Here is a 21736-nt window from a genome sequence, read left to right as displayed (position 1 = left end):
CAGCTCATAGGGCTGCTGGGAGGAGTTAGTAAAGATCTCAAGCCAGAGCCTAAGGCATGGTCAGTGCTCAACAGTGGCAGCTCTGACCACAGGGGGCGTGCTCTTGTGAACAGATACAACGGTCCTTGGATATTGGACGCTGATGACCAAGACCGACAGAATGAGAGAGAGGCCAGTGCAGGAAGCCAGGAACCACCCAGACACACGGATGTGCCTCTGTCCCACACTGGTCCCCCGTGAGGCCACAAAAAATTTAATTCCTTATGAGGCTACTTACACCAAAAACTTCGAAATCAAAACCCAGGTAATTTTAAAGGTTTTTTTTTTTTTTTTTGATGTGGACCTTTTTTTTTAAGTATTGAATTTGTAACAATACTGTTTCTGTTTTATATTTTGGTTTTTTGGCCACAAGGCACCTGAGATCTCAGCTCCATGACCAGTGATGAACCTGCACCAGAAGGTGAAGTCTTAAACTGGACTACCAGGGAAGTCCCAAACCCCAAACAGTTCTAATCTCTGAATAACACTGTGAACTACTTCCAAACCTCCTGAAAAGTAAAATGAATGAATATTTGGAATACAACACTGCTTTGTAACTTGATACGTAATTGTTTTTCAGACCATTCTCTGTAACATCTATAAATACACAGCTAATTATACACAGCAGGGCATCCTAACTTGCTACAAAGGACTCAGATGCCACACATGGAGTCACAGATCCAGTGACTTTTTGACTGGAGGGATATTCCCACCTACGGCCATCAGGCACATTGACTGTGAGTCACTCGGAACAGGACCAGGCATCCGAGGTTGAACAGCGAGCGGCGCCCCTGCACATGTGCGTGGATGCACGCGTGCACAGATGCACACTCGGGCAGATGCTCACTTTGCCCTTGTGGGTCTCCTGAAGCCACTGGCGAAGCCGGATCAGGCAGCTCTCCTGCAGTGGGGTCAGGTCGCCCAGGTATCTCTTGATGTAGTCTGCGTCTAATTTGTCTGCAATATAAATCATGGGACATTCTTAACAGTAAGAACACTGGGGCGTGAAGGCTTCCACACTGCCCCACTCGGGGACGCTCCCATGTGCTCCTGGAGTCTGAGAGATAAATGAGCCACGGGGGACGGTGGACTCTAACCAGCCACCCAAGGGACCCCCAACGACTGTCTTTAAACCCAGTCACTGCAGAGTCACACGGAAACGTGCGCATTCCATGACACACCCAACTGCCACCAGGTCACCTCTATTTGCCAAGTATCAACTCTATTCATGGTATCACGGCTGTTATCAATATTTAATAATATTTAATTCAGAGGGCAAAGCTGAGCCACAGAGAAGGCAGGAAAAAAAAAATGCCAATGATTCAACAGAACTTCTGAGGGAAGAATTTTCTTGTACTGTCTTACTTTAAAATGAGCATGACACTGAGCAATTAAAAAGGGGGTGTGTGTGTGTGCGCGTGTGTGTAAGACACACAAGAAAGGCGTGGAGCCTGTCACCTACAGCTGTGTCTCTCTGTGAAAGTCACTTGGTTCCTCTGAGCCTTAGTTATTAACTCAGTTATAAAACAAAGACAAAAGCATTTCTTACCTAAAAGGGACTATTATTAAATGAGCAAACACTCACAAAATGCTCAGAACAGTGCCTGGCATCTACGAAGCCAAAAATGGGTATGCTGACGATATAACTGTGTTAACCCCTTCCTGCCCATTTAAAAAAAAACTCTGTTTCTTCATTCTAAGAAAAAAATAAAATGAATGTGTTACGGAAGCCAGAGGCAAGGGGACAATAACAAGATCCATTTTCTGTTCGTGTCACAGCTACGTGTCCCAGGAGGCAAGGGTTCCAGCTCAGCCTGCAGTCTTGCCCTCAGAACGAGGCCCCTCACAGCCTCACCGTCCGGGGTCCCTGCAGTGGGCTCGGGTGCCCCGCTCGGGGCGCTGAGGGGCTCGCTGCTCAGCCCCTCCTTGAGCGCGGGGTCGGGCACGACGGCGGTCAGTGACGCTGCTGGTTTCTTGCAGGACAAGGACGTCTCCAAAGAGGGGGCGGCGGCAGGTGGGGTCCAGCGGGGCACAAACGTGATGCCTTCTTCCTCTAACTGACGGAGGTAGTACTCAATGATTTCCTTGCCCTTGGGAGCAGAGCCAGTTTTAGGGTTAGTACTGTCACACTGAGCTGTGAAGTCACTCACTCCTCATGGGTTTGAAAACCATGATGAAAACTGAGTGACGACAGAACAAACAGGGAAAAGAAAGGCCAAATGCTCTTGTGGGTTTTTCCCCATAATTTTACTTCCTCTTCTCTAGAGGTCTAGGAGATCATGTCTCAGATGGCATTTTTTATGTGACCAGTTACACGCACTGCCTGACCTCCTTGTACACAGGAAGTGCTCTGTGTCTCAGTCCAGATGCCTCCAGCAGCACTGAGAACAGTCTTGGGAAGCACCCCCTAAGCCCATATGATACATCTGACACCAAAATGCCACGCTGATGAGAAGCAGCAGGAAAACAAGAAGGAAGCCTCTTCCATGGAACATGTACCTCACATCCCAAAGCCTGGGACCCAAGAGGCCTCCCCCAACGTGCCTCTTCAGGACAGCAGGGCCTCCCTCGGTGGGCCGGACCCCGGTCCCCACCCGTCCCCACAGTTCCCAGCAGGGAGCGCCACGGCCGGCGGCTGCACGCTTACCCCTAACCTCCACCAGCGGCCAGTGTGGTCTGTGGCCCCGACCCTCCCCTTTCACTCGCCAGGACCCCTGACTAACCCACCCCCAGGCTCCTGAAGGGACCTCCAGCTTGGACCATCTCAAGAGACTCCTGCCCACCCCTCTCCATAAAACCCCAAGGAACACTCACTTTTTTAATGTTGCTGGTATATTGTTTCATTGCAATTTTTTCTACTGTACTTTCAAAACCAAAGAAAGATTTAATATCTAAACTTGCTGACTGTTCAAAACAGGTCCAGTCTTCATTTTCAGGGTGAACCTGCAGGTAAAAGAGAAAGTATTTTCATTAATTATACTGACAACTGAGAATATTATTTGCTCCTCAGTTCACTGGTACCAAGGGAGAAAAAACACCTATTTTACTAACAATGTTATTATCACGAAAACAGCAGACGGAAAATTTAGAGAGGTTCAGAATTATGAAAAGGCTCAAATAATATTTCTAAAATATTCTAAAAATGACTATTAAAAGGAAAGCTTTCTTTTCATGCTTGGTAGTGTCATTCATTTATTCATTCATCCACCATATTTATCGAGTAGTGTTCTCTATCACGAACAAAACCAATACCCCTGCCCTGCGAAGGTTACAGTCTAACAGAAGAAGACCGACAGTTGGCCATAAACATAATAGGTAAGAAGTTATGTCAATGCTGGAAGATAAGCGCCATGGAGAAAAGCAAAGTTGGTAGCAAGGTTAAAAGGACTGGAGGGCAGTTTACAGAATTAAATAGGATGCTCAGGGCTGGCTTCATGGAGAAGAGGAGATCTGAACGAAGCCCACAGGAGGTATGGATGGGCGTCGAGCAGAGGTCTGGGGGCAGAGGGAGCAGAGACCAGAGGCCCTTTGGGAAGCACGCCGACGTGATCAGAGACCATGAGGTGGCGGGCAGACCCACACACGAGGCAGGGCAGACACAGAGGAGAAGAGCAAGAGAAAACGCAGGGCCTTGTGAGTCACTGTGAGGCTAATGGGCTTTTCCTCTGAGTGAACTGCAGACACTGCAGAGCTCTGGGCCCTGAGAAAGTGTGACGCGATCTGACACACTTTAAACGGATCACTCTGGATTCCGTGTCAAGGATACATTATAGGAAGGTGAGGGGGGAAGCGAGAGACCTACTGAGTTATTCCAATACTCTGGTCAGAGAAGTTCCTGCCCTGGGTGGTGAGCAGGGAAGATGGGAGGGAGATAAACGCACTCAGATCCAATCTCAGAGGGACACACATTTCAAAAGTGTTAGCATGGGCCAGAAACGACATGGTGTACTCATATTAAAGAGCAAACCAGGGCATCGCTTGGCCACCTTAACTGCCACAACAACGCAGTCCATTCCGTAGGACACACCAGCTGCCACCCTGCTGATCCCACGCATCAGAAACCAGTGGCTTTGTGTGACACAGAACTGCCCTCACAAAGACACGCACTGCCTAAGCGAGGGCCGATGGCTCTCAGAAGGCCGCACCCCCACCTCCTCCTCCTCCCGGGCGCAGCTACTCACGCTGTAGCAGCAGTGCTCGTTAATGATGACCCGATTAGAAAACGTTTCGTTATGGGCCTCAATGTGCAAAGTACGTTCCCGAGAGTTCAGTGAGTTTTTCTGGATAAAATAAACATAATCAACTCCTGCAATCTTCAAAATAGAAACAGAAAGAAAAAAGGGTTAATGAATAATAACACCCAAGTGCAACAGAAGCAATAAGCACAAATTCATTTTGGCTTTGGGGGGATTGCCTTTTAAGGTGTTCTTTCCAGTTACCTTTTTCAGCAGTCGAGGAGCATCTATATCCAGTTTGCAGCGCCTTTCTATAACGTGAATAGCCCCATCTTCACTCCTGAATTCATTCACAGTGTCACTGTCCACAAACATTGGAATCAAAGGACAGGTAGGGAATCTCCTTTCATAGGCCTGTGAACACAAGTTAGAAAAAAAAGAAACTGAACAAAGATACAGCCTGGCAGTCTGGCATTGATGGTCTCCCTGGAATAAAGGCATCTCTTCATACACACCAACAGTTATATCACAGCTACTTTCATCTTTACACCTTAAACTTTCATTATTTGAAAAAAGAAAAAGACATTCTGTGTGCACAGATTGGAAGACTGAACATAGTAAAGATGTCAGTTCTCCCCATATGGATATAGAGGTTTAACATAATTCCTTTAAAATCTCAGCAAGATTTTCTTTCACAGCTTATGGACAAGAGTACTTTAAAACTTAACACGGAACGGCGAAAAAACGAAAATAGCTAAAGCATTTCTGAAAAAGAAGACGATGCTGGGAAGCACCCTACCCCTCTCCGTATGAACACTCACGCTGCGCTCACAGGAATTCAGACTGTACGCAGGGGTGGCAGGAAAGACACAGAGCTCGGTGGGCAGAGCGGGGAGCCACAGACTGACCCCCACAGAGGTGCCCCCACTGGTGTTCCCCTGACAGAGCTGCTAAAGCAATTCAACGGAAGAAGGATGGCCTTTTCACAAATACTACTGGAGAAATTACACATCCATAGGGGAAAAAAAAGGAACCTGATGAACCCCATGCTTTTAAAAACTATCTCAAAATGGATTATGAACTTAAATATGTTTGTAAGGTATTTTTAAAAATTTATTTTTTGACTGCACCATGCAGCTTGTAGGATCTGAGTTCCAGGACTGGGGATCAAACGTGAAACGTGGGCCCTCGGTAGGGAAAGCACAGAGTCCTAACCACTGGACCACCAGGGAAGTCCCTGTAACATTCCTGAAACGGCAAAATGATAGAAATGGAGAACAGATTAGTGGTTGCCAGCGGGCGAGAGGGGAGTAGGTATGACTCTAATAGGGTAACAGGAGGGGAATCCTTGGAAGATGCTCTGTCTCTTGACTGTGTTGTGTTGATATCCTGGATGTGATGCTGACATATTTGATGTGACAGTCTCTTTGGATGTAACTACTGGCAGGGTGGGGGGGGGAGGGGGGCGGAATGGGTAAAGAGCATGTGGAATTGCTCCATAATATTTCTTGGGAATAATATGCTATTAATATCCTATAAGTCTATCATTATTTCAAAATACAAAAAAAAGAAAGAAGATCTGCTATATAATTTGTCCAAACTTTTAGAAAATGCACATAGGCACCAGATTTAGTTTGCTCCGTAGCCCTCTGTGAAGACTACTGATCTAAAGATACTGTTGAATTCACACTAGAACTGAAGCTGTCCAATGGCTCACAGGCGTGTATGGGCAGGAAACCACAGGACGGGGGATGACAAGTTTCTGTCTGTGAGAAGAAACCTGAAAAATGAAGCCCAGGGCTCGCCTCTCAGTTCTGCTCCCCATAAGTTAGGAAAGGCACTGTCAGGGGACTGACAGATGCCACTCGCCTCTCAGGCTGCAGGAGAAACAACAAGGGGAACTGAGACATCCCATCTTAAAACTAATGACAACCAGGCACAGATCTGAGGAAGAAATTTATGGTGCTGAAAAGATTAATCTAAGTGTGGAAGTGGCACACGCTGCTCTGACTCTACCTCTAAAACGGTGGGAGCAGTTTCAGAGCATTATCATGCTAAAAAGTCAGTCTTCCTGGAGAAGTTCCACAAGCAGTCAAAAGAGACCCCATGAAACACCAGAGCGACGGAGAAGCCCCTTCACTCAGGATGCTCATGACCATCTCATTCCAAGTGACTCGGTTTTCTGCATGTATCTCATCTTCTCTCCATCACATTATAAAGTTTCCCCAGCCTGAAACACATATGCCGCACTCCTGCTGTCCGCGTTATTTACAAGGCACCAAGCCAGGCAACATGCGAGGGAGGGGAAGAGGAAGCAGACAGTTCAGGAAATGGAGTCAGGGAAACACACAAGTGTCCTATGAATAGGCAAGTGCTCTAAGGGCTCAAGGAGAAAAGAATAAACAGCTTGGAGGGATGGAGGCCTCGGAAGGCTCCAAGGGAGAAGAGGCATGAACGCTGGGCCTCAGCGTGGAAAGGTCTGTGCACAGTCAACGATGAGCGGAGAGCATTTTCAGGAAAGAGAACCCAGGAGTGCGACTCTGAGGAAGCCTTGGGGTGAGCAGGGGCCCACGGCCAGCACGGGAGGGAATTGGTGACCTGCGACACTGTGACCTGCTCGGCACCGACCACGTGGCCAGGCCCCCAGGGTGGGTGCACGTGTGTGTGCGCGATGGCGGACCAGGACCAACAGAAGGGCCTGCCTTCCTGGAGCTGCCCTCCTCGAGGGAAAGGAGGGGATGCCACCATGTGACCGGATGGTCTGGAAGGGAGGCAGGACTCATGTGGTGACCAACTGTAGTTGCTTTTTAAATGTTTTTACTTTGGGACTTGAAAATACATTCTTCATACTTAGCTACTCCCCTTCATTCGAATATATTCTGAAACCCGTAACTTCATGCCTTTTATAATAAACAACATTTAAGAAGTTTATTCAACTGCTGAGATCATACCTCAGATAATTCAGGCCTCAATGAGGCCCTAAAATTTGTTAGTACTAGGTACTGCACACACAAACAATTCTAGAAAAAAAAATTGCTGAGTATCCTTTGTTCTACACACTGACACTGTCTAAATTTTCCTACATTAAAAACAAAATGGCTTTGTACATTCCAGCACTATGACATGTCAAGAAACTGAGACTACAAGGGCTTCAAAAACAAACAATTCTTAAGTTACATAAAGGGTAGAGTAAGTCCTTAGCAAGAAACAACCTATACTTGGCTCTCTACCACTTAAGTACCTATTATATCATTTGCAAAATACCCACAACATCCTTTAAATTCCTGAAATAGAGTGGTCAGCATAATGCATTACCCACACAGGCTAGCCCTGAATTTAAAACAGAAAAAACTTTCCATTCCCTGTAAATCTATCCCTCCACATAGACTCGTATTTGCAGAGACATTCATTTTCACCTCAGTATGCCCCAACCAGATGGTATCTGAGGTACCCAGGCTAAAGAGCCACTAACACAGGAGTTGACGTGTTCCCCCTCCAAAGCTCTGTCCGTGTGGAAAGTGCTTAGTAAGCATCTAGCCTCCTCCCTCCACTGGGCTACAGGGCAGAGACCAAGTCCTACTCCTCTTTGATTATCAAGAAGAAGGACCTTACTCAATGTCTGACACAGAGTCACTGTTCAATAAACATTTTTTGAAATACGGAAGAAGAGCTTCCTAAATAAATCAATGAGCCCAGCTTTTTGTTTCTGTGCTCACTTACCCTGGCTTATCTTTAGGAGATATGTGAAGCTACTGAATTTTGTGTACTGTTAGCACAGAAAACTCTAACTTTCTAGAAGATTAAGGGAAAGGAAGACTGAAAGAAGTTGACAAAACTTTATAATCTCTGAAATTGCTTATGATATCAGCAGTATTCTTGCCTGGGAAATCCCATGGTCAGAGCAGCCTAGCAGACTATGGTCCATGGGGTCGCAAAGAGTAGGACACTACTTAGTGATTAAACCACCACCACCACCACCCTACTTTTCAGCACAAACTATAACCTATAAAGTTTCTGAAGCCTCTGAAAATTAGAAGCATTCTAATTCTATTAAAATATTTTATTAAAAGCATTTACATTCTAGCTGTATCTGGAAGGGCCTAGAAGATATGACACCTCAGCTGCAATAAGCAAACTTAGCATCCAGTTCCTATTTTCCAAATACCACTACTCCCTACTAAAAAGGAAGCTGTGCTCCTTGGAGAAAAGGCTGATTACCAGACTGGAGCAAATAAAGGTCAAGGTGAGTCTGAAGCATTTCTTACCAGAAATCAAGAAAGTGCTCAATGACTGATGGGAAACCAGCCTGAATGAGTTCCCCTCGTCAATCCCTCGATAACTGGGGCACCAGAAAGAAAAAAGGTGATAAAGAATTATAAACCATACAGAAATATTCAAGAAAAATGGGCTGGGAAGGAAATTTAACAGAAAAAGATCATCTAATAATCACAGAAGGAATGACAGAATTAGAAAAACCAAATTCTGCAACCATCAGTTTATAACAACTGATTCAAGCAAGGATCATCAAGGGATGCTACAGAAAGCGGGTTGCTGGAAGACACCACAGCCTCAAATTATGATCCTGCTGGTTATGAGTGACAAAGGCACAAAAGAACCGCTATCATGGAAAGATCTAGTAGACATCACCTTCACCAAATGACTGTCTGGGAACAACTTGACAATCTGATGGATGCAATGGAAGCACACACAAGCATGAGTCCTCATGATGCAAATGGCGAACTACAGCTAATCAAGAGGAACAACTAGACAAACCCAACTTACGGAATATTCTGCAAAACAACCAGCCCAGACCTTTAAAAAAGAAACTCTGTCAGATTTCCCTGGTGGGTCAGAGGTTAAGACTCCGCCTTCCAATGTAGGGGGCGTGGATTCAATCTCTGGTCAGGGAACCAACATCCCATACGCCATGGGAGTGGCCAAAAATTAAAAAAAGAGAAACTGTCAATGTCTTGAACAAAGAAAGCAGGGAAGTGTCTAGAATTAAGGCAACTGAAGAGACAGGGTTATGGAAGGCAGTGCTGCCCTGGCTCCTGGACTGGAATAAACACAGCTCCAGAGAAGAGTTAGGACACGTGGCCGTGCATTACACATCAGGTAGTGTTCTACCAGCGTCAGACTGCTCAGCTGGGATCATGACAGTTACACGGGAGAACATCTACTCTCCTATTAGGGTACTTAGGGCGAAAGTGTTGATATACACAGCTTACTTTCAAGTGGTTCTACGGAAAAGAAAATGGTATATGTGTGCGAAAAAAACCAACAGGTTAGGTTAGGTGAAATGTGTACAGGTGCTCACTACACTTTATCAACTTTTTTAATAGAAATTTTTCAAAATAGAAAGTTGGGAAAAATATTAACAGGGAAAATTCACATGAAAACCTACAGTGCCTCTGCACATAACTGATTAAATACAACACTGTCACAGTTCACACGTGAAACTGTATACGAGGTTAGGTGTGCCCGCAGCCCCAGTCCAAGGCAGAGGTCAGGAGTACAGTCCGGGGGGCCCTCCTCATGGGGCCTCCTCCCCCGGCGGTTTGCTGTCGCTCAGAGGTGAGACACAGGCCCAGGGAACTCAAGCTTCTGGTTTTTAAATCCCGATTTTACGAAGTGACCCTATTTTTAAAACCCTGTTTGGGCCAAAGAGCCCACACTTGCAGGCCTTCAATTTTATTTCTGCAGGAGGAAATCTCCAGAAGTGAGGAAGAACCCCACGTTTCAACCATCACCAGGTTCCAATCACTGTATCAGAAAGAAAAGCCAAGGGAACGTTCAAATGCCTTTTTTTGGGGCCTACTATCTGCAGTATTATCAAGTCATTTCCTAATCACACTCAATATTTATCTAATACAAAAACCAAGAAAGGTTGAAGGAAAGTAACTCTTCCAGAAGTAATTGCTTCAGAGGGAGAGGCATGCTCTTTGATGTTTCCTCTTAAAAGGAAAAATTACTTTTGGAAGAAAAATAACCACTGTAGTCATTTGCTGGCTCTCTCTAACACAGCGGTCATTTGGACGGTAAAAGCAGCCCTACAGCCTTTTCCACTCGCCTCTGAGAGGAGGGCTGCTTCTCAGTGACAGCTCCCTCCTACCTTCCGACACTCACCCCTCCTCTTTCAAAAGGGATTTCTGAGCCTGCAATTTGGGAGCTTGGCAACAGTACTTTCAGTTTTTAACCAACCTTTGAATGCAATTATGACATACTAAAAGCTATTACTGTGTTAAAGAAAACCATATTTCAGTGAAGACATTTCAACCTGTGAATTAATAAGCTTAACATTGTGTTCTGCCAGGAAAACTCATCTGAAAGAAATTCCATTTAAAGAACCCACCTTTAAATTGAACTCTGTTCATACCCAATTTAGCCAAAAAACTAAGCCAGCTGCTTTCCATGGAGAAAGCTGGCTATCCTACGGCACCAGACATGACCTTCATAAAGAGGTCGGGTTTACACTGGAAGAATCAGTGAGTGAAAAAGCGAACTGTCGCTTTAGACTCTCTTAGAAACTGAAGTCATGAAGTGACCCGTTAGTTGCTCAGCTGTGTCCGACTCGAGGCAGCCCTGTGGACTGCAGCACTCCAGGCTCCTCTGTCCCTGGGATTTTCTGAGTGAGAATACCAGAAGTGGGCTGCCATTTCCTTCTCCAGGGGACATTCTCGACCCAGGGATCGAACCCAGGTTGCTGGTGCTCAAAAAAATATACAACCCATCAAGAAAATGGAGCCAAGTCCCTCAGAGTTATATTTCTATTAATTCTGCCTCTGAAATTACACATATGTAGAGAGGGCCTGTATATGCAGCCTACGCCAAGGTTCTAGAGAACACACAAGTGGGAGACATGGGAACATGCAACTGTCACAAGGCGGCAGGGGGCCCCCCAGGAGAGGCGAGCAACAGGGAGTGGGCTGAAGGACAACGCCCTGCCTGGCTGGCTCCAGAGGCTTCTCAGGGGCAGTATGTCTGCAGGGGGTCTTGAAGGGAGGGCAGCTTTAGAGAAGTAACCAACAGAGAAAGGAACATTCCGGGTTGGGGGGAACAGGAGTAGAACCAAAAGTCAGCCAAGCTGGATGAGTCAGTGGCTGCAACTCAAACGCAAGATGACCATCTAAGCCAACTGCAGATATGAAAAGTGACGATGGCCCAGGGAACCCAGGGGCCCTGTGCAGTCACAATTCAGCCCTGGTGGGCCCTCGCGTCCACCTCGGAACGGAGGTTCCATATCAGATGCTATTTGTGAATGACTGCTCATACTTAACAAGACAGTAACGAAACCAAAATCTGTGGATATCTGTGCCCTTTGAAGGAAAAGTTATAATTCAGTTAGTCATAACATATACTTCATTCATCCAATTACTTACTGACAACCCAATCAGATTAGCTATCTTCAAAGCAGTACAAGATTAGCAAATGAACCATGGTAAAATGGCACACACAACTATATTAGGTAAATTCTGTATTCATCCCAAAGTCACTTCCCTCAATTCCCAGTCTTCAGATGGACCAATATATCAAGTCATAACAAGAGGATTGAAAACTGCTAGTAAGACAAACAAGAAAATATAATGAATATACTAAAACTAAAAACATACATATAAAAATTTAATGTGCCCCAAGCCATTTCCCTCTAAGATAAAACATATCTGAAGCTTAAATTAAGAATTTCATCTTATACAATCTCAGATTCCACGATCCCAATAACACACTTTTTACAGAGGTAGTATTTAGTCTGAAAGACTTCAGGTCAACTCGTGGTGCCATAGGTCTAAGGAAAGGGCATTTAAGTGACATATGCAACCCAACAAAGGAGGTTGATTTCTTTGCTAGAGCCTTCTCACTGAAATGCGATTGTGTGACGACTGCGGAAGGCACAATTATGGCTGAAAGAACAGATGGTGACAGCACAGCTCACACACAGAATGCACCAAAACGCTCGCAACTACAAATATTTTAGACAATTTTTTTTTTAAACCAGGAACACATCCTTTTCTCCCAACACCTACCCTCACAGTTAGCACACAATGATTTAACCAGCTCTGTTTACTTTTGATAAAGTGGCCATTTCATCGTGTATTACTCTACACAACAGAGGGGGACGGGCAGGCCCTGGAAGAAATGCTGAGGGATTTTGCATCAACACATCACAGTTCCTTTTACTCACATCTACTCCTTTGCTCCAAGAGTTCTAAACATGAAATGTTTTTGTTAAAGGATAAGAACTTTTGTTAACAGACAGAACTACTGATTTTCAAATAAAACTCAAAGGACAATCAGGATGCTTGACTAGCTGCATCCTGTGCATGTTAATTTAGATCAGAAAGCTATGGCCCATACTTGTGCAAACTGCTTCCTGTTTCTGAAAGATCTCAAGACTGACCTTTCAGACAACAGCCTGGGGCTTCCATACTTCCAGTGGATTTATTATCTTGAAGACAATCATGCGTGACATTTCTGACTGGTCATCTGGAGTCATCTGTCCTTAAAGCACTATTACTTGGTGCAGAATGCCAGAGGTTCCCAAATTTTGGTTCATGGCACCGTTGGAATCTCAACAACTTTTTCACGGTGCCCCAAGGCTAAAGGAAATATCACTTACTAGATTATGGGGTCCAAACAATTTAAAAAGCATTTGGGTCTTAATAACTATTTGAAAAATAGTCACTTGTTAAGTTGAAGGAGAAAATGTTTTTGTTTCAGTCCTAAATAGCCAGAATGATCTGAGGACGTGTGTGTGATCCTCTTAGACTCATGCTGCCGCTGCTCTGAGTTCGGGCGGCACACTGACTTCTAGCACAGTAACCACCACGAAACCCCAGCCACATAAAGATGCAACACCATCGAGGAAATGCAGTGTGGTCCCGAAACTGCGAACTACCCTGAACTAAGAGTTTGCAGTGTTTATGAAATGTGGACTATCACAGTGCTTCCTCAAAAACTGAAACTGTCCTATAGGCCACGGGTGCTCTGGGGTGCCTCTGAACACACTTTGGGAACTGTGGCTCCAAGGGCTCTAAACTTTATTCATTCATTCACAAATTCCTCTGCCTATAAATACATTATTCAAAATACAAACCGGGGCTTCCCTGGTGGTCCAGTGGTTAAAAAAAAATCACCTTGCAATGCAAGGGGACAAGGGTTCGCTCCCTGATCAGGAAACTAAGATCCCATATGTGGCAGAGCAACTAAGCCCACGCGCCACGACTACCGCGCCTGTGCATCACAATGAGCGCCTGAACACCACGACTACCGCGCCTGTGCGCCACAACGAGCGCCTGAACACCACGACTACCGCGCCTGTGCATCACAATGAGCGCCTGAACGCCACGACTACCGCGCCTGAACGCCACGACTACCGCGCCTGTGCGCCACAATGAGCGCCCAGGTGCACAGCTAAGACCCAAGGTAGCAAATCAATCAGTAATTATATTTTTAAAATGAAAACAAATGAGCTTCAATCCAACTGATTATCCTCTACCATCAAACTTTCTATCAAATATAAAAGGTCCAATGTTCAGGTTAAGTTTCCAACTTCTGTAAAGGCCTTGAAAAATCTAAGAGGGGTGAGCAAACTTTTCGCATAAGTGAAGGGCCAAACAGTAAATATTTTCAGCTTCTGGGCCAGACAGGTCTCTGTGACAAACATTCAACTCTGCCTTTTGAGGACAGAAGCAGCCACAGACAACATGTGAACAAACTGAATAGAGCTAGGTTCCAATAAAACTGTATTTATAGAGACGGAAATTTCATACACTTTTCACATGCCATGAAATAGTCTTGAATTTTTCCCAACTGCTAAAAAACATAAAGACCTATTTTAGCTGGTGTACAAAAACAGACACTGGGAAAACTGATTCTGGGAAAGACTGAAGGTGGGAGGAGAAGAGGACGACAGAGAATGAGATGGTTGGATGACATCACTGACTTGATGGACATGACTTTGAGTCAGCTCCGGGAGTTGGTGATGGACAGGGAAGCCTGGCGTGCTGCAGTCCATGGGGTCGCAAAGAATTGGACAGGACTGAGCAACTGAACTGAACAAAAACAGACAGCAGGCTGTCGTGTGCCTACTCCTGATCTAAGTGATTAACTGTAACGGGTTCCATTTAATTATTTTGCCCCAAAACTCAGGAGTTATTTTAAATGCCAACCAGTCAAAACCATGAAGGATAAAAATTTGAAATAGAACAAAGGATCATAAGGCCAATGGACTATCACTTGTACTTAACTGCTCTCTGTTACACAACAGGGTCTCAACTTCTAAGTTATGCACTTCTAACTTATGCACACAAATCTGACTACATACTCAACTCAAGAAACTCAAGAAAGAAGTGGGAAGGAGAGGAGAACATGAATGTGAATAAGGAGGGTAACTCTCACCATTCCACTCAATGAACAGATGGCTCTAGAGCCACCTCTTCACCTCTTCTATAATCTACAGACACCAACCACATGTGGCTATTTAAATTTAATTAAAAATTAAACATTAAAATTCAGCCCCTCAGTCTCACTAGCCACATTTGAAGTTCAAGAAATTGCTCTGATCTTGGCTGACTCACAATGCTAACTTAACTATGGTGATGGTCTCACAGGTTTCACACATGTCAAAACTCATCCAATTATATATCTTTAAAAGATAAAGTTTATTATTTGTCATTTACATCTCAATAAAGTGGGGAAAAGCAATAAAAACATAAATACATATAGTTTTAATTGGCAGGCCAACTCTGGGAAGCATTTCTAATAGTGACCAGTATTTCCTGATAAAGAAGCTTGATTTGCCGTCATCAGCACAGCAGGAAAACTCCAGGTTAAGTGAAAAGGAAAGCAGCACCAAGGCATTATTAATAACTGCCAAAAACAGAAAGCAACCAAGATGTCCTACGAAAGGTGAATGGATAAACAGTCTGTGCGTGGTACATCCACACAATGGAGCCTTATTCAGCAATAAAGAGAAATGAAGTATCGAGCCACAAAAAGAGGTGGGAGAAATTTAAATGATTACAGCTTTGAAAGAAGCTTATGTGAAAAGGCTGCAGACCGAGTGATCCCAACTATCTGATAACTGGAAAAGGCAACACTACCGAGAGAATAAAAAGACCAGGGGCTGCCAAGTGTTGGGGAGAGAAGGTAGGGATGAAGAGTGGGGCACAGAGGAGTTTTAGGGCAGAGAAACCACTCAGAGGACACTGTCCTGATGGACACGGGACAATACACATTTGTCAAAACCCAAAGGCCTGTACAACACACAGTGAATCCTAGCAGAGACGATGGATTTTAGTTAATAACAACATATAAACACTGGCTACCAACGAAAGAAACACACCACACAAGATGTTAGGACAGGGGAAGCTGCAGAGGAGTCTATAGAAATTCCATACTACCTGCTCAATTTTCCGTAATGTAAACCTAAAACTGCTCTAAAAAGTATAACCTATTAAATATGAAAGAAAGGGAGTCATGTAACACCTTGGTCAAAGGTAAAAGCCTATTAACTACCTGAGCTATTGGAAAAATTTTTTAAAGTTCTTCTAAGAAGAACCTAGAGAAATTCATAACATCCTTTATTCGACATTCTCTCCAGCGATAGGCACTGCACAGCAGGCAGCCGGGACGCAGGAGGGAAAGACCAGGGCCGTCCCGCCGAGGGCTCTCATGAAGGGGGCAGAAAGGCAGGAGCAGCCCCCAGCACCACTGCCTAGGGGGAGCCTTCACAGCCGCACGGCAAGTGGGTTCACAAAGGTTAATGCACGTACTAGGCAGACTCTTCCTACGAAGTGAGCTTCTCCCAACTTTAAAATGAGGAAAGAGAGGTTGAGAGAAGTCAAGTTCCGGAATCTGAACCCAGAGCAGCGGCATGTCTCAGGGGACAGGCCCTGGGAGAGAAGACCCAGCTCAAGACCCAGAGAGCGCCTTGGGAAGCTTACTCAGCACTGCTGAGTAATTCATCTTCTTCATCTTCAATTTCATCTTAGTTTCTTCATTTTTGATGTGCAGAATTGTAGAAGATTAAGAAAAAGAAAATGGAAGAGTGTTTGGCAGCCCTGACACAGAGTAAGTACAATACTCAAAAAAAAAAGGAAAAGGTGTCTGATCACTAAGCAAAGACACTGCCACCCACAGTCCAGGAACTGATTTAGCTTGGCACAGAAAGAGGAAGAGAATCTAATGTGAATGGCTCTAAAAAAATCACTCTCAAAATCCTTGCTCACCAGGCTAAAACGACAATTTTACCGTCCATGGCCCTAGAAACACAAGATGTAAATAACATGAGACTTGGCTGGAAACCATTTTAAGTTTATAACTAGCCCACTTTAAAAAAAAAAGGAACCAGGTGTGAATAGTATCACAGAGGTCTCTTTCCTTCTATAAAGAAAAAGAAAGAGTCAACAGAAATAAAGACAGAAACGACACCATTTCAACTTGGGGATTGAGAGTAAAATAGTCCCTCTGTAGTAGGAAGAAAATACAAGAAATATATTGATTTAGCTATATAACTCATTAATTCTACACTTAACTCAGTTGCTAGAAGCAGATATGGCCCAGAAGATTTAACATGACCAAAGCTGGAAAGAGAACTTTCATAAGATAAGTGGGGGGAGAGGGACTGCTGAGGAAACAAGATGTTCCCTGATAGGTTTTGGTTACAGGGAACCCTGAATCAGGCTTAACGATAATGGTAGTAACATGTTCCACAGAATGAAGAAACACAATACATTTGGACGGGAAAGAACCTGCGTCAGGAAACCAATGGCTCAGCTCCCATCTTGGCCTGAATAAATGTAAACATTAGACTATTCCCACAGCCCTGGAGAGTCACCTACTGTCTCAAGGACAAAGCCCTCTCCGGGTAACCTTGTACAACTGTCTACCCAAGTGCACCAGCACGCACAGCCTCAAACCGTTTTAAACTCACGGCTCCTAGCAACTTCCGAGCCACTCCCTCCCCCACCCCCGCCACCCAACTGCCAGGTACTGGACTCAGCCAGCCCGCAGCGTCCTTCCCCTCCTCGCCTCCAGCACCGTCACTTCGGGACACAGACACCAACCAGGGAGCCAGGAGGCAGTCGACGGAGAGCCTGGGCTCATGTATCAGCAGGCCCTGATTTGAATCTCAGTGGTACCACCTACAAGCACCAGCCTTCTGTTACAGAAAAGAGGCAGAATGGCTGCAAGTCACCAAAGATGGAGCCCGAGGGGGAAGCTTGCTGCCTGGCTGGGAACCGGGTCAGCACAGATCAGGCAGGAGGGAGGAGGCGGCTGGGGGAGGAGGACTGGGGAGGAACCTCAAAGCAAAGAAAGCAAACTGGCTCTGTCCAAAATCAGAAAAGCCCAGGGTCCGTGGCTGTCCTGCTGACAAGCGAGATCCGGGTCTGTGTGGAGGCGAGCCAAGCTGCAGGTAGTCTGGGCGTGTGTGCGGCCACGCAGAACCATGGCACCTGCACCACTGACAGCGCGCGAGGCAGTCAGGGCAAACTGCTTGCCAGCTCACTTGGCAAGCACTTTAAATCTCAGTTTCCTCATTTGTACAGTGGGATAAGAGAAGCGCCTACCTCTAAAGTTGTAAGTCCCAGTTGTAAGTCCTGGGGATGTAATATCCAGCAGGGTGATTATACTTAATGACACTGCATTGTACATCTGAAAGTTGCTAAGAGAGCTTAAAAGTTATCATCACAAGGGAAAAAAATGTGTAACTGTGAGGTGATGGATGTCAACTTTTATGGTAATCATTTCACAACGTACAGAAAGTATTATACTGCACACCTTAAACAAACACTAAGGGTTTCCCATGTGGCGCTAGTGGTAAAGAACCCACCTGTCAATGCAAAAGACATAAGAGACACGAGTTCGATCCTTGGGTCGGGAAGATATCCTGGAGAAGGAAATGGCAACCCACTCCAGTATTCATGATTGGGCAATCCCACGGACAGAGGAGCCTGGCGGGCTACAGTCCATAGGATCGCAAAGAGTCAGACATGACCAAAGTGACTTAACACACACAATGTTATATGTCAATGACAGCTCAACAAAGGGGGCAGAGTGGGGAGAAGAGCCTACTGCGCAAAGTAAGGGGGAGCCATGAGTGAGACAGCAGCACACTGCACCCCATACAACCTCATCTTTAATCCTGGATCTCTTAGATGTTCTTTAAGTGTTTCTTAAACGGTGGTTCAGCTCTGGGACCCCCAGGGGGCCTAGAAACCAAATCTCCCCAACGGGCTGTACCCTGGGTTCAGCTGCCCACGGGGTGCCAAAAGCCCCGTGCAGAGGCCTGCTCTACCACTCCCCTCCAGGAGATAAGAAGACCCCTGAAGACAGAACTTGTTTGGAAATCGCTTACTGTCCCTCTATGGCTCCAACCCTACTTTGCCTCTGGTTATACAACTAACAATCTCCAATGAAACAGACTTAAAAGTTTTAAGCTTTAAGTTCAAAACATGATACAGTTGTATTTGAGGACTTCACAATCGAAAATTTCCATCGTGAGAAAGAACCATGACCACGAGAATCACAGACTTTACAGAAGGACACCCCCCCCCCCCCATTCTCCTGCAGGCTGATGAAGCAATGTCAGTTTCCACGGCGCTAGGTCAGACCGGGAAGCTGAGGATACTGCCATCCCAAGTTTCCACTCTTAGCCTCACCAGTCAACACTCAGTGAAAACAACTGTCGAAGAGCCATCACTCAGGACCTACTGTGTGGAAGGGCTGCTCACTACCACTGACAATGGCCGAGCCAACAAGCCACTCAACTGAATGTTTATCCCCCTCTCCAACCTCTGGTTGGTTTCAACCCTGGTTGCGTGTCAAACAAAACCCAATTTAAGGAGCTGATGGATCTGGAATTCATGAAGTATAGCCAAACCTCTAACTCAAAATGGCTTGAGTAATCCCTTTTAAAAGACAGATGTTTCCTTGGACCTTTATTGTTGACCAGTTATTTTTCATTATAATGTTACTTAAATATGTACAAACTAGGCAAAAACTCATACCATTATAAAACTCAAACTAACACAATATACATTTAACGAGAAGGATGACAGTTTGTTGAAGACGGAGTCCTCCTCCAACATGAATACGGGACTGAGCAGAAGGGCACATCTGCTTTCAAGCCCGGCAGGCCCTCACCCAAGGGCGCTGTTTGGGGAGTCACCACTCCTACCACTTCTCTCTATTTAAGTCTTTATTTGTACAGCCCCTGTCTGCAAAGGAACTTAGCTGATACTTGGCTCAAACACATTATTTACATATTAATTCCACCTCTATTCTTTTTGTATTTGCTTTCAACCATTAAAACAGTACTGTTAGGCAAACAACAGTGAAAAAAAAAATGGGCACAAGACCTCAAGAGACCTAATTTTCTTCAAAGACACAGATAGTCGACAGGCACATAAAAAGATGTTCAACATTGCTAATTATTAGAGAAATGCAAATCAGAACCACAACGACATCACCTCACACCAGTCAGAATTGGCCTTCATTAAAAAGTCTACAAATAACAAATGCTGGAGAGGGTATGGAGAAAAGGGAACCTTCCTGCACTGTTGGTAGGAATGTAAGCTGGTGCAAAAACAATGGAAAACAGGATGCAAGTTCCTTAAGAAACAAGAGTTGCCATATGATCCAGCAAGCCCACTCTTGGGCATGTATCTGGAGAAAACTATAATTTGAAAAGATATGTGCACTTCTAATGTTCATGGCAGCAACCTAAATGTCCATTAACAGATGAATGGATGAAGAAGATAATGGTATATCGAAATAAAAAGCACAACATTAACCAATCCCAGTTAGAAAATTAAAGGATACTAGTCAGAAAACACAGAGAAACACACATCTTTAAGTAGATCTTTATACTTAAGATATCTGTCACTGTCAATAAATCTTGAAGGACAAATGTTTCACAGGCCACAATTACTCGAGCCTTAGGCAAACAAGAATGTCTGGAGTGTTAAAAAGGGTTTCTCTTAAGTTATTTTAATTTAAAAGTCAAGTGACTGATCCAAGATCCAACAGAATCCAAAACATGCCAGGATTTTCCAAAACTATTCCTAATCCATAAAACTTTCTAATAGACAGCAAACTGAGTATATGTGACAATAAAAATAGCAGTTTTGCATATTCTTCTTCAAATGAAGCTGGATTTGGCAGAGCGCTGTTTCACTTTTCCAGAGTGTAAAAAATGAGTCCGTGGACTTCAGAAGAGCATTTGGTGTTCCAGGGACTTGCAGCTGTCAGCTTTTATAGATGCCATGTGTTTGCCCACATAAAAGAATGTAATGAGCTATGGAAATATTATCCGGCCTCATGAACCAGAATAAAAGCGCCGTCGTCAGTAGGCTGATAGCAAGAGTCGGTTTAATCCATCAGGAAAATATCTATCAAACACTGTTTATTAAACGCCTGTTATACAAGTTGAGCCTCATGGACCTTGAAGTGCTTATTTCTGTTTTCTCCACCACATCCCTTCCTTTATGGTGGGAGCCCCCCCACAGCGCATCGCCCCAGCGCATCATTCTACACCTGCTCTCAGATGCTGTTCTTTCTTTGTTATGAACTAACGGCAAAGGCAACCGTGAGATGTAAACTAAAGCTGTATCTTGAACAGGTGGAATAAAATACAATGGTTGAATTCAAAGACAAAAAAAAAGTCTAGAGAGATGTGCACTTATTTTTGGTTGATATAATAGTCAACTAGACTTTAAACAGTAAACACAACAGCCAAGAAGTGGAAACAGCTTAACTGTCCACCGATGAAAGAATGGATAAACAAACTGTAGTGTGTATACACACACACACATAAGATTATTCCACTTTAAAAAGGAAAAAAAACTTTGACATGTTACAACATGAACGAGCTGTGAGGACAATATGCTAAGTGAAATAAGCAAGTCACAGAAGGATAAATATTATGTAATTTCTAAGAGGTACCTAGAATAGTCAAATCTATAGAGACAGAAAGTAGAGAAGGGTGGGGATGGGAAGTCAGGTCTAATGGGGACAGAGTCTCCACTTGGGAAGAGGACAGTGTTCTGCAGATGAATGGTGGAGATGGTCACACAACCTGTGAATGTCCGTGAAAGTGAAAGCCACTCAGTCGTGTCCGACTCTTTGTGACCCCGTGAACTACAAAGTCCATGGAATTCTCCAGGCCAGAATACTAGAGTGGGTTGCCTTTCCGTTCTCCAGGGGATCTTCCCAACCCAGGGATCAAACCCAGGTCTCCCGCACTGCAGGCGGATTCTTCACCAGCTGAGTCACAAAGGGAAGCCCAAGAATACTGGAGTGGGTAGCCTATCCCTTCTCCAGTGGATCTTCCTGACACAGGAATCGAAGTGGGGTCTCCTGCATTGCGAGCGGATTCTTTACCAACTGAGCTATCAGGGAAGTCAGATTGTACACTTTGAAATAGTTAAAATGGTAAACCTTTTGTATATTTTACCATGTGAAAAAAAGAGTATAAATCTTTTTTTATACTCCACCTGAAAATTAGCAAATAAAGCCACACA

The 21736-nt window shown here is 44.7% G+C and overlaps 1 protein-coding gene across 1 annotated transcript in view; it reads right to left on the bottom strand.

Annotated features, from left to right (window-relative positions):
* The window catches only part of SEC14L1 (SEC14 like lipid binding 1), a 47407-nt gene that overhangs the window by 13029 nt on the left and 12642 nt on the right, over positions 1 to 21736 (bottom strand). Inside the window, exons 3-7 of the mRNA XM_065908631.1 lie at positions 4479 to 4628; positions 4221 to 4352; positions 2854 to 2982; positions 1895 to 2129; positions 887 to 996 (exon numbers count right to left, since the gene is read on the bottom strand). Coding sequence (XP_065764703.1) covers positions 887 to 996; positions 1895 to 2129; positions 2854 to 2982; positions 4221 to 4352; positions 4479 to 4628 — 756 coding nt within the window. The remainder of the gene's footprint in view (positions 1 to 886; positions 997 to 1894; positions 2130 to 2853; positions 2983 to 4220; positions 4353 to 4478; positions 4629 to 21736) is intronic.

The sequence above is a fragment of the Muntiacus reevesi genome, chromosome 18 (genome assembly GCF_963930625.1).
Source record: "Muntiacus reevesi chromosome 18, mMunRee1.1, whole genome shotgun sequence".
Lineage (NCBI taxonomy): Eukaryota > Metazoa > Chordata > Mammalia > Artiodactyla > Cervidae > Muntiacus > Muntiacus reevesi.
Note: the sequence above shows the minus strand (reverse complement) of the source record. Positions and strands in the feature narration are given on the sequence as shown.